Here is a 14,071-nt window from a genome sequence, read left to right on the forward strand (position 1 = left end):
GTCACCTAACAGTGCCTATCAGTGCTCATCAGTGCCCCATATCGGTGCCACCTATTAGTGCCCATAAGTGTGGCATATTAGTACCTCCTCATCATTGCCACCTAATCTGTGCCCATAAGTGCCACCTCATCAATGCCCACCAGTTCAGGCTATCAGTGCCACCTAACAGTGCCTATCAGTGCCAATCAGTGTCACCTAACAGTGCCTATCAGTGCTCATCAGTGCCACATATCGGTGCCACCTATTAGTGCCCATAAGTGTGGCATATTAGTACCTCCTCATCATTGCCACCTAATCTGTGCCCATAAGTGCCACCTCATCAATGCCCACCAGTTCAGGCTATCAGTGCCCATCAGTGCCACCTAACAGTGCCTATCAGTGTCACCTAACAGTGCCTATCAGTGCTCATCAGTGCCACATATCGGTGCCACCTAAGTGCGGCATATTAGTACCTCCTCATTAGTGCCACCTAATCAGTGCCCATATGTGCCACCTCATCAATGCCCACCAGTTCAGGCTATCAGTGCCCATCAGTGCCGCCTCATCAGCGAAGGCAAAAAATTACTTAGTTACAAAATTTACTGGCAGAAAAAAGTAAAAAACATTTTGTTTTCAAAATGTTTGGTCTTTTTTTTGGTAAAAAATAAAAAAACCCAGAGGTGATTAAATACCACCAAAAGAAAGCTCTGTGTGAAGAAAATTAGAAAAAAAAAATAGTGTAGCACGATCACGCAATTGTCATTCAAAGTGCGACAGCACTGAAAGCTGAAAAATGGCCTGGGCAGGAAGGGGGTGTAAGTGCCCCGGTAGGAAAGTGGTTAATATATATACAGTGGGGGGGGGGGGGTTCATTATTTGCTCCCCTGCAGATGGTGTAAGTTTTGCCCACTTACATAGAAATGAAGGGTCTATCATTGTTATCAGAGGGGTATTTTATGTGATAGAGACAAAATATCAACCAAAAATCAGGAAATAACACACAAGATACAAATGTTATAAATGGAGTTGCAGTTCAGTGAGTAAAATAAATATTTGATCCCCAACCAACAATAATTCTGGCTAGACGTGCGCAATTCATTTCGTTCCGAATTAGTTTCTTAATGAATTTCAAAACAATTTGTACGTTTCCGAATTAACGAAAACCCGTTTGATACATTTTTCCGGATATCGGTAAATTCATAAATTCAAATATTAGAAAATGTGTAAACTTGTAAACTTTAATATTTGAATATTCGGAGATTCGAGACTTCGTAAATTCAAAATGGGAAAATCCGAAATTTCGGAAATTAACCGCCTGCCGCCCGCCAATTGTCAAATAGACGGCGGCAAAGTGGTTTCAAAATCCTGACCGGACGTCATAGGACGTGATCAGGATTTTGAGCCGCTGTGTGCCCCCGGGGGCGCGCATCGCGGCGTTCGTTGTTGCGGGGTGTCAGTCTGACCCCCCGCAACTATGATATCGGTAAAGAGTCTCTGACGAAGACTCTTTACCATGTGATCAGCTGTGTCCAATCACGGCTGATCACAGTGTAAATAGGAAGAGCCGGTGATCGGCTTTTCCTCACTCGTGTCTGTCAGATGCGAGTAGAGGAGAGCCGATCGACTGCTCCTCTGACAGAGGAGGGGTCTGTGCTGATCGATTATCAGCACAGCCCCCCCGGGATGCCCACACTGGACCACCAGGGATGCCACCAGACCAACAGGGGATGCCCAGCACCAGGTATGCCCCCTAAACCACCAGGGATGCCAGCCAGTGCCCATAATGAATGCCAATCAGTGCCAATAATGGATGCCAGTCAGTGCCCACAATGGGCATCACTGATTGGCATGCATTATTGTTTGGCACTGATTGGCATCCATCCCTACAATACTTTACATTACAATGCTGCCTATCAGTGCCCATCCATGCCGCCTATCAGTGCCCATCCATGCCGCCTATCAGTGCCCATCCATGCCACCTATCAGTGCCCATCCTAGCCGCATATCAGTGCCCATCCATGCCCATCCTTGCCGCCTATCCATGCCCATCCTTGCCGCCTATCCATGCCCATTTGTGCCACCTATCCATGCCGCCCATCATGCCAATCCGTGCCATCTATCAGTGCCTATTTGTGCCACCTATCAGTGTCTGTGTCGCATATCAGTGCCACATATCAGTGGCACCTATCAGTGCCACTTCATTGGTGCCACCTCATCGGTGCCCATCAGTGCCACCTTATCAGTGCCCATCACTGCAGCCCCGTCAGTGCCCATTAGTGAAGGAGAAAACTTACTTATTTAAAAAGTTTTGTAACTGAAACAAAAAAAAACATGTTTTTTTTTTCAAAATTTTTGGTCTTTTTTTATTTGTTTAGCAGAAAATAAAAATCTCAGAGGCGATCAAATACCACCAAAAGAAATCTATTTGTGGGAACAAAATGATAAAAATTTAGTTTGGGTACAGTGTTGTACGACCGCGCAATTGTCATTCAAAGTGCGACAGCGCTGAAAGCTCAAAATTGGTCTGGACAGGAAGGTGTATAAGCCCCCCGGTATTGAAGTGGTTAAAATCCAAAAATAAGAATGAAAATTCAAAAGAACAAAAATAAGAAAGAAAATCTGAAACTTCAAAATAATAACTATTAAAATTATAGGTATTGGAAATTTCCTTTCAAATTTCGGAAATTCGGAAAATTCTAAATCCGGTAATCCGAAAATTTCAGAGATTCGAAAATCCTAAAATAGGAACGAAAGTTCAAAAGAAGGAAAATCCAAAAATTTGTAAACTCGCACATTGAAAATTCAAAAATCCAAAATATCCAAATATTGTTCTCATGTCTTTTTAACATTTGTATCAATAAAATTTGACGGTAATTTTTTTAACAAGTTTTGTATTAGTATTGGAGGCCTACGCAACGTCCCACAATTATGGTATTTCAGCAGACATGTGCTCCGCCGAAAAATGTGTTTGTTTTGGTTTTATACATTTAGTTGTCTTTTTTCATAAATTTGGAAATCCGAAAATTCGTAAATTTGAAAATTAGGATATTCAAAAATTAGCAAATTATAAATAATAACTAATTTTATTTTTATATATATATTTATATATATATATATATATATATATATATATATATATACGGTATGTATATATTTGTTATCTTAAGCCATTTCACGGGTCCCTGGTACGTATGGTGGGTGTACGGGGGGGGGGAGGGGGGTGTACGGGGGGTGAGAGCTGCTTTGGGTATATTCTTATCCCTCTCTATCCTGTGACTCACCCCATTGGTCAGGCCAGGAGGACCACCAGCCTGCATCCTGACCCACCAATCGCTGCGGATTATTTTACCTTGGGTATGATTTCATACACTCCGTAATTGGTGTACTGAGATCCAATCCAAACGTTTACATCGCCCTTCACATAGTCTGTGAGGGTGTCCCGGACTTCCTCATACTCCAGGATCTGGACGCACATGGACCCGGGGCAGTTGATGGTCAGATAGTTGCGGACGGCGCTGGTGACACGGGTGGTGTTGACAAACAATCTGCACAGAGAGAGAGAGAGAGAGAGAGAGAGAGAGAGAGAGAGAGCGGAGAGATGGTTTAGGTTCAAATTCTTGTGCTTACTGCATTGCACCCAAAAGCAAAATCTATATTGCAAATTACCAGCCCCTAGATGTGGAGGCTGCATTCGTTTTTCCTTATTTTCAGGTTTAAACCCCTGTCAGATTGTTTGGACCAGCTGTCTCCCAGTGGGGAGACTTTTCTTGACTTCCTGTCCCATAGCCAAAACAGGAAGTGAGAGGAAATCCCAACAAACTCAGGAAATTCCAGGGTGCCACTAGAACTAGTGCCCCCTTTGAAAGATTTCCCCTCTATTTCTATTTCAGTCCGATTTCTTTTTTTTTTGCCAATTGTATCCCATTGATGAGATTTTCCTTCACTTCCTGTCCCATATCCAAAACAGGAAATTAGAGGAAATCCCCATTAAAGCGAGGTAATCCCAGGGTGCCACCAGGACTAGTGCCCCACTGAAAGATGTCCCCTCTACTCATATTACAGTGAGATGTTTTGCCATCTGTATCCCACTGGGGAGATTTTCCTTGACTCCCTGTCCCATAGCCAAAAAAGGAAGTAAGAGGAAATCCCTCCAAAGTGAGGGAATTCCAGGGTGTCACCAGATCTAGTGCCCCCTTTGGAATATTTCCCCTCTATTCCTATTCCAGTGAGATTTTTTTTTTGACCATCTGTTTCCCAATCCCAATTAGGATATTTTGCTTGACTTCCTGTCCCATAGCCAAAATAGAAAGTGAGAGGAAATCCCAACAAATTGAGGGAATCCTAGGGTGCCACTAGAACTAGTGTCCCCTTTAAAAGATTTCCCCTCTCTTACTATTTCAGTGAGATTTTTTTTGCCAATTGTATCCCATTGATGAGCTTTTCCTTGCACTCCCTGTCCCATATCCAAAACAGGAAGTTAGAGGAAATCCCTTCAAAGTGAGGGAATCCCAGGGTGTCACCAGAACTAGGGTCCCCATTGAAAGATTTCCCCTTTATTCCTATTTCAGTCCGATTTCTTTTTTTTTTTTTTGCCAATTGTATCCCATTGATGAGATTTTTTTTTCACTTCCTGTCCCATATCCAAAACAGGAAATTAGAGGAAATTCCAACAAAGTGAAGGAATCCTAGGGTGCCACTAGAACTAGTGTCCCCTTTAAAAGATTTCCCCTCTCTTACTATTTCAGTGAATTTTTATTTTTATTTTTTGCCAACTGTATCCAATTGATGAGATTTTCCTTCACTTCCTGTCCCGTATCCAAAACAGGAAATTTGAGGAAATCCCCATCAAAGCAAGGTAATCCCAGGGTGTCACCAGGACTAGTGCTCCACTGAAAGATTTCCCCTCTATTCATATTCCAGTGAGATGTTTTGCCATCTGTATCTCACTGGGGAGATTTTCCTTGACTTCCTGTCCCATAGCCAAAAAAGGAAGTAGGAGGAAATCCCTCCAAAATGAGGGAATTCCAGGGTGTCGCCAGATCAAGTGTCCCCTTTGAAAGATTTCTCCTCTATTACTATTTCAGTGAGATTTTTTATTTTTTTTTGACCTTCTGTATCCCAATCCCATTGAGGATATTTTCCTTGACTTCCTGTCCCATAGCCAAAACAGGAAGTGAGAGGAAATCCCAACAAAGTGAGGGAATCCTAGGGTGCCACTAGAACTAGTGTCCCCTTTGAAAGATGACCCCTTTATTACTATTTCAGTGAGATTTTTTATTTTTTTTGCCAACTGTATCCAATTGATGAGATTTTCCTTCACTTCCTGTCCCGTATCCAAAACAGGAAATTTGAGGAAATCCCCATCAAAGCAAGGTAATCCCAGGGTGTCACCAGGACTAGTGCTCCACTGAAAGATTTCCCCTCTATTCATATTCCAGTGAGATGTTTTGCCATCTGTATCTCACTGGGGAGATTTTCCTTGACTTCCTGTCCCATAGCCAAAAAAGGAAGTAGGAGGAAATCCCTCCAAAATGAGGGAATTCCAGGGTGTCGCCAGATCAAGTGTCCTCTATTACTATTCCAGTGAGATTATTATTTTTTTTTTGACCTTCTGTATCCCAATCCCATTGAGGATATTTTCCTTGACTTCCTGTCCCATAGCCAAAACAGGAAGTGAGAGGAAATCCCAACAAAGTGAGGGAATCCTAGGGTGCCACTAGAAGTAGTGTCCCCTTTGAAAGATGACCCCTCTATTACTATTTCAGTGAGATTTTTATTTTATTTTTTGCCAATTGTATCCAATTGATGAATAGTAACATACGGACGTTGTCACTGAGAGTGAGGGGGCGGGACTGCTGGGTTGGAGGAGACCTGCTAATGAACCCACCAATGATGTTCCTCAGAACTGGTGACACACTCTCCAAATGACCCGGTCTCCAAAACCCGACACCCACAGTCGTTTTTAGGTCCCCCCCCCCCCTGTTGCGTATTCACTGTTGGGTTCTCTGGTGGGATGCTGTGTCTATCCTTCGCCCCTAACAAGAGAGTAACTAGAACCTTCAGGGCCCTGGTGCAAGAAACCATGAAGGGCCTCCCTGATCACCGGGGCCCTTTCCATCGGCCCCGGGACCCTTCCCTCTGAGCCCAGGGCTCTTACCACTGATCCCAGGACCCTTTACTCCCGCCGCAGAGCCCTTTACAAGCCATGGCTCACACCGCTCCAACCTATCACGTGACATGCAAAACACATTTGTTTCAATGGGTGCATCTTAATCAATGGGATTCAAATCGCAGCAGCAGCAAAAAAAAAAGGTTCCTGCAGCCCCGATCCACACTGCTGCAACTTATCATGTGACTTGCGACACATACAGCGCCTTGGAAAAGTATTCCTACATTTCCACATTTTGTCCCGTTACAACCAAAAACGTAAATGTGTTTTATTGGGATATTTTGTGATAGACCAACACAAAGTGGAAGGAAAATGAAAAATGATACAAATGTGAAAAAGTGTGTGTGGTGTGGGGGGGGGGGGCATTTGTATGGCGCCCCCTTTACTCTGATACCCCTAACTAAAATCTAGAGGAAACAATTGCCTTCAGAAGACACCTAATTAGTAAATAGAGTCCACCTGTGTGTCGTTTAATCTCAGTATAAATACAGCTGTTCTGTGAAGCCCTCAGAGGTTTGTTAGAGAACCTTAGTGAACAAACAGCATCATGAAGGCCGAGGAACACACCAGACAGGTCAGGGATAAAGTTGTGGAGAAGTATAAAGCAGGGTTAGGTTATAAAAAAAATCTCCCAAGCTTTGAGCATCTCACGGAGCTCTGTTCAATCCATCATCGGAAAATGGAAAGAGTATGGCACAACCACAAACCTACCAAGACATGGCCGTCCACCTAAACTGACCGGGCCGGGCAAGGAGAGCATTCATCAGAGAAGCAGCCAAGAGGCCCATGGTAACTCTGGAGGAGCTGCAGAGATCCACAGCTCCACCTATTAGTCGTGCTCTCCACTAGACATGTGCACTGACAAAAAATTTTTAGTTTCATTCGTTTTTTTTATTTTTATTTTTTTTCTGAAATTCGGAATTCGGAAATTTCGGGAATTTTCACATTTCGATTTTTCGGATTTCCAAATTTTCGAATTTGCGAATTTTGGATTTCCGAATTTCCAAATTTTGAATTTTCATATTTACGAATTTTCGGATTTTCAGAATTCCAAATTTTCGGAACTCCGAATTTCAGAATTTTTGGATTTTCGGAATTCGGGAATTCAAAGATTTGAAAGCCCAAAAATTTGAAAATCTGAAAAAAAAAGAAAGAAAATCAGTTTAATTAATAACTAACTATTAAATTAACGAGTACAAATTTATCCGAAGTTACGAATTATCTGAAATAATGAATGCTGAATCTAAACAAATGGAACGGAACAAATTAATAATAAATAAATAATAATAATAAAAAAGGTTTTATTATATCGTTACATTCCATTTGGTTAGATGCGGCATTCGTTATTTCAGATAACTTCTTATAAATTCGTACTCATTACATTCACTAACAGCAAAATTTGAAAGGGAATTCCATACCTATAATTTAAATTTAATAGTTAGTTATTATTTAGAATCAAACAGATTTTCTTTCTTTTTTTCTGATTTTCGAATTTTCGAATGTTTGAATTTCCGAAAATCCAAAATTCGAAAATTCGGAAATCCAAAAATTGGAAACTCAGAAATTCGTAATTTTGGAAATTCAGAAATTCGCAATTTTGCTAATTTTTAAATTCGGAAATTGAAAAATTCGGAAATTCGGAATTAACAAATTTGTCAAATTTCATTAAAAAACTAATTCGAAACTAAACGAATTGCACATGTTTACTCTCCACAAATCTGCCCTTTATGGAAGAGTGACAAGAAGAAAGACATTGGAGAAAGAAAGTCATAAGAAGTCCTGTTTGTAGTTTGTGAGAAGCCATGTGGGGGAGGGGGCAGCAAACATGTGGAAGAAGGTGATCTGGTCAGAGGAGACCAAAATTCAACTTTATGGCCTAAAAGCAAAACGCTATGTGTGGGGAAAACTAACACTGCCCATCCCCCTGAACACACCATCCCCACCGTGAAACATGGTGGTGGCAGCATCATGTGGTGGGGATGCTTTTCTTCAGCAGGGACAGGGAAGCTGGTCAGAGTTGATGGGAAGATGGATGGAGACAAATACAGGACAATCTTAGAAGAAAACCTGTTAGAGTCGGCAGAAGACTTGAGACCGGGGCGGAGGTTCCCCTTCCAGCAGGACAACGACCCGAAACATCCAGCCAGAGCTACAATGGAATGGTTTACATCAAAGCATATTCATGTGTTAGAATGGCCCAGTCACAGTCCAGACCTAAATCCCATTGAGAATCTGTGGCCAGACTTGAAAATTGCTGATCACAGACGCTCTCCATCCAATCTGACAGAGCTTGAGATATTCTACAAAGAAGAAGAATGGGCAGAAATGTCCTCTCTAGATGGGCAAAGCTGGTAGAGACACCCCCAAAAAGACTTGTAGAGAAAGGGGGTTCTACAAAGTATTGACTCCGGGGGGCGCCATACAAATGCCCCTCCCCCACACTTTTCACATATTTATTTGTATCATTTATCATTTTCCTTCCACTTCACAATTATGTGACACTTTGTGTTGGTCCATCACATAAAATCCCAATAAAATACATTTATGGTTTTGGTTGTAACATGACAAGATGTGGGGAATCTCAAGGGGGTATGAATACTTTTTCAAGGCACTGTAACGTTGCATTACAGGTCAAAACACATTCATTTCAATGGGTGCATCTTAATCAATTGGACTAAAGTCTCAGTGATAAAAAAAAAAGGTTTCTGCGCTCCTTTTCTGCGACTTTGGTGTGATTTGAGTGTCATAGTCTGCATTGATAAATCACAAAAGGAAGTTGCAAGGAAATCACAAGCAAGTCCGAAGCATGTCGCAGGGGTTACAGCCGTGTGGCGGGACCCTTTCACATGTTCTACAGAGACCCCCTGCCTGCAATTTTGGAGCCCCTTCCACAGCAGCGGTGGAACGCCAGGGCCCGGTCGCAAGTCCGGGTAGTTCTGCCCCTATCAATGAAACCCTTATGGGGGTGATGGGGGGCTTCTAAATTGTTTTAATTCGCTGTAGAGAGTGTTGTTGCGTTCCTGAAATTGCCCCGGGGTGGTGTAATTTAGAGGCAAACGGTATTTAGCGGATTTCTTCCTTGGCTTTTCACAATACAAGTCTGGTACCTGATGGAGTCCTTAGTCAGCATTGCGTAGGAGTAGAAGAAAGGGTTGTATGGAATGTCCTGTCCTCGGAGATTGAAGAGCCCTGAAGAAGGCAAAGAACGCGGTCAATGAAGAAGCGGAACCCGATGTACACTACATTTTCAGTTCTTGTGTATATCTCATGGGGACGATGCCTCCTTTGGTATGGTAATATGAGGATCACCAAAAATACCCTGTATCATCAAAAGTATTGGGACACCTGCCTTTACACACACATGAACTTTAATGGCATCCCAGTCTTAGTCCGTAGTGTTCAATATTGAATTGGCTCCGCCCTTTGCAGCTATAACAGCTTCACCTCTTCTGGGAAGGCCGTCCACAAGGTTTAGGAGATGTGTCTATGGGAATGTTTGACCGTTCTTCCAGAAGAACATTTGTGAGGTCAGGCACTGACATATCATCACACACACAGTTTGGACTTGATGGACTTGTGTCTTTTTTCAACCTCACCTATGTAACTATCTTGGACGAGAAGGCCTGGCTCGCAGTCTCCACTCAAATTCATCCCAAAGCTGTTCCATCGGATTGAGGTCAGTCAAGTTCCTCCACCCCAAACTCGCTCATCCATGTCCTTATGGACCTTGCTTTGTGGTTGGTTGGTACCAATCATTTGGTGGAGGGGGGGGATTATGCTGTGGGGGTTGTTTTTAAGGGGTTGGGCTTGGTCCTCTTAGTTCCAGTAAAAGGAACTCTTAAGGCGCCAGCATACCAAGACATTTTGGACAATTTCATGCTCCCAACTTTGTGGGGACAGTTTGGGGGACGGCCCCTTCCTGTTCCAACATGGCTGCCCACCAGTGCACAAAGCAAGGTCCATAAAGACATGGATGGGCGAGTTTGGTATGGAGGAACTTGACCTGGCCTCCACCCATAAGGTCTCTCGAGGGTGACCGGAGCTCACAGTCAGCAGGAGCATTGAGCGGAATAATGAAAGCAACACGGCGCCCTGAATTTTCCGCAACCTCAACACAGATCTATATTTTCTGGCTTCTAACTTTTTGTAAGGAGATGAAAGGAAAAATCGAGTTTGGGGTGGAGGAACCTGACTGGCCTGCACAGAGTCCCCGACCTCAACCCCCGATAGAACACCTTTGGGGTGAATTAGATTGGAGACTGTGAGCCAGGCCTTCTCATCCAACATCAGTGCCTGGCCTCACAAATGCTCTTCTGGAAGAATGGTCAAACATTCCCCATAGACACATCTCCTAAACCTTGTGGACGGCCTTCCCAGAAGAGGTGAAGCTGTTATAGCTGCAAAGGGCGGAGCCAACTCAATATTGAACCCTACGGGACTAAGACTGGGATGCCATTAAGATTCAAAAACCTGAAAATTCGAAAATCTAAACTATTACATTATAGGTATTGGAATTTCCTTTCAAATTTGGCTGTTAGTGAACGTAACGAATACAAATTTATCCGAAGTTAAGAATTATCTGAAATAATGAAAGCCGCATCTAAACGAAAGGAACATAACAAATTACTTTTTATTATTATTATGTATTATTATTAATTTGTTCCCTTCCATTCGTTTAGATGCGGCATTCATTAATTCGGATAATTCTTAACTTCAGATAAATTCGTATTCGTTACGTTCACTAACAGCCAAATTTGAAAGGAAATTCCAACACCTGTGATTTAATAGTTAGTTAATATTAGTTAGTTATTATTTAGAATTTTCCAATTTTCGAATATCCGAATTTTCCAATTTCTGAATTTTCAAATTTCAGAATTTTCGGATTTCCAAATTTTCAGATTTTAAAATTTTGAATTCCGAATTCGAATTTCAAATTTTCGAATGACATATTTTCTAATTTACAAATTCAGAATTTTCGATTTCCAAATTTTCGAATTACGAACAACAAATTTTTGTATTTACCAAAAAAAAACAAATGAAACGAAAACAAACAAAATTTTCGGCGGTGCACATGTCTACTGAAAAAAACATAATTGTGGGACGTTGCGTAGGCCTCCAATAGCAATACAAAACTTGTTAAAAAATAACGTCAAATTTTATTGATACAAATGTTAAAAAGACATGAGAACAATATTTTAAAATCATGAATGCATTCCTGAATTTTTTGAGGTCTCACACAGCAATCAATACGACAATGCCCAGTTCAGGGTGCACAATATGGTCTACGCGTCTCACGTAATGTCCACTTCTTCAGGGCCTTACTGACCTCATAAATTTTCCAAACTAGTTACATATCAAACTAAAAATAAACAAAACATAAAGTGAGTACTTCATATTTTTTTAAAAATACAACGAATCAGTACAGGCGTGCACAGGGGGTGTGCTGAGTGTGCCTTGGCACACCTTAATCACCTCATGTGGAGCAGATTCCCCCATGCTGCCTCTTTCAATAAAACTCAATAGCGCTCATTAGCAACTCAATAAAACTCAATAGGACTCAATAGCGCTCAATAAAACTCAATAGCAACTCACCAGAACTAAATAAAACTCAATAGCAACTCAATAGCGCTCAATAGCAACTCAATAAAACGCAATAAAACTCAGTAGCAACTCAATAAAACTCAATAGTACTCAATAGCAACTCAATAAACTCAATAGCAACTCAATGAAACTCAATAAACCTCAATAGCAACTCAATAAAACTCAATAAACCTCAATAGCAACTCAATAAAACTCAATAGCAACACAATAAAACTTAATAGTGCTCAATAGCAACTCAATAAAACTCAATAGAGCTCAATAAAACTCAATAGTAACTCAATAAAACTCAATAGCGCTCAATAAAACTCAATAGCGCTCAATAAAACTCAATAGCAACTCACCAGAACTAAATAAAACTCAATAGCAACTCAATAGCGCTCAATAGCAACTCAATAAAACGCAATAAAACTCAGTAGCAACTCAATAAAACTCAAAAGCACTCAATAGCAACTCAATAAAACTCAATAGCAACTCAATAAAACTCAATAGTGCTCAATAGCAACTCAATAAACTCAATAGCACCTCAATGAAACTCAATAAACCTCAATAGCAACTCAATAAAACTCAATAAACCTCAATAGCAACTCAATAAAACTCAATAGCAACACAATAAAACTTAATAGTACTCAATAGTAACTCAATATAACTCAATAGTGCTCAATAGCAACTCAATAAAACTCAATAGTAACTCAATAAAACTCAATAGTAACTCAATAAAACTCAATAAACCTCAATAGCAACTCAATAAAACTCAATAGCAACACAATAAAACTTAATAGTACTCAATAGTAACTCAATATAACTCAATAGTGCTCAATAGCAACTCAATAAAACTCAATAGTAACTCAATAAAACTCAATAGTAACTCAATAAAACTCAATAGCGCTCAATAAAACTCAATAGTAACTCAATAAAACTCAATAGCGCTCAATAAAACTCAATAGTAACTCAATAAAACTCAATAGCAGCTCAATAAAACTCAAAAGCACTCAATAGCAACTCAATAAAACTCAATAGCAACTCAATAAAACTCAATAGTGCTCAATAGCAACTCAATAAAACTCAAAAGCGCTCAATAGCAACTCAATAAAACTCAATAGTAACTCAATAAAGCTCAATAGCAACTCAATAAAACTCAATAGCGCTCAATAGCGTCAAATCTTCTGAATGAATGAGCGACTTGTATAGTGCTACCTATGCGAACTGAATTGCCTCAGGGAGCTTTCTTGCCACCAGAGTCCATCTGTGGCTTTTGCATGGTCCTTTACCCTGTAAGGTCCTGGCACGCTTACAAACACATACAACATTGACATACACATACACACATATTAAGGCCAATTTTTTTTTTTTTTTTAGACAAGGTCTAATTAACCTACCAGCATGTCTTTGGAGTGTGGGAGGAAACCCACGCAGGCACAGGGAGAACATGCAAACTCCAGGCAGCTGGTGTCCTGGTCGGGATTTGAACCAGCAACCCTATTGCTGCTAGGTGAAAGTGCTAACCACTACACCACTGTGCTGCCCACCCCTGAAGCTGCAGGGGTTCATGGATCCAACTCTCCCTTGTGTGGTCAGGAAGGACTTCTTTCCACTCATCGGGGCAAAATAGTGATAGTCCCTCATGTGGGTGCGATTTGCCTTCCTCTATCAATGTGTCCTTATCTCTCCTTAGCTTTGTAGCCATGCAACAGAAATATTTACTTTGTCTCGGCAACATTTCCTCTTGGTTGTTTTTTTTTTTTAACTTACATGCGGTGTCCTCCAGAGCGGAGAGAAGCAGAGCAGTTGGCTTTTGGGAGTGAACTTCCATCTGGTTCCGAATTGTGTTGACCTTTTCCTGCCAGCTGTTCCCTGTAACACAGATGTTATATAAGGTGACAATGACAACACTTTCACTACCGGATCCTTCATTTGTTATTATATCACTTTTCATGGCTGGTAAGTTCACCACAATGATGACCACCGTAGCTTGTAAGTGTGTGTGTGTGTGTGTGTGGTCCATTTTTTTAAGGCTTATTTACATTTTTGTAATGTGTCAGCATACAGTGCCTTGCAAAAGTATTCACCCACCCCCCCCTTGGCTTTTTACCTATTTTGTTGCTTTACAGCCTTTAGTTCAATGTTTTTTTTCATCTGAATTGTATGTGATGGATCAGAACACAATAGTCTAAGTTGGTGAAGTAAAATTAGAAAAATAAATACATAAAACTTTTTCAGCAATAAAAAACTGATGATTGGCATGTGCGTATGTATTCACCCCCCTTTGTTATGAAGCCCATAAAAAGCTCTGGTGCAACCAATTACCTTCAGAAGTCACATAAT

At 41.0% G+C, this 14,071-nt stretch overlaps 1 protein-coding gene across 1 annotated transcript in view; it reads right to left on the reverse strand.

Annotated features, from left to right (window-relative positions):
• The window catches only part of XPNPEP2 (X-prolyl aminopeptidase 2), a 111,950-nt gene that overhangs the window by 49,562 nt on the left and 48,317 nt on the right, over nucleotides 1-14,071 (reverse strand). The window contains exons 8-10 of the mRNA XM_077485375.1: nucleotides 13,499-13,600; nucleotides 9,256-9,337; nucleotides 3,329-3,524 (exon numbers count right to left, since the gene is read on the reverse strand). Of these exons, the coding sequence (XP_077341501.1) occupies nucleotides 3,329-3,524; nucleotides 9,256-9,337; nucleotides 13,499-13,600 (380 nt within the window). The remainder of the gene's footprint in view (nucleotides 1-3,328; nucleotides 3,525-9,255; nucleotides 9,338-13,498; nucleotides 13,601-14,071) is intronic.

This window comes from Lithobates pipiens, unplaced genomic scaffold (genome assembly GCF_037356315.1).
Source record: "Lithobates pipiens isolate NorthernLeopardFrog02 unplaced genomic scaffold, aLitPip1_a1.2 Scaffold_1, whole genome shotgun sequence".
In the NCBI taxonomy this organism is placed as follows: Eukaryota; Metazoa; Chordata; class Amphibia; order Anura; family Ranidae; genus Lithobates; species Lithobates pipiens.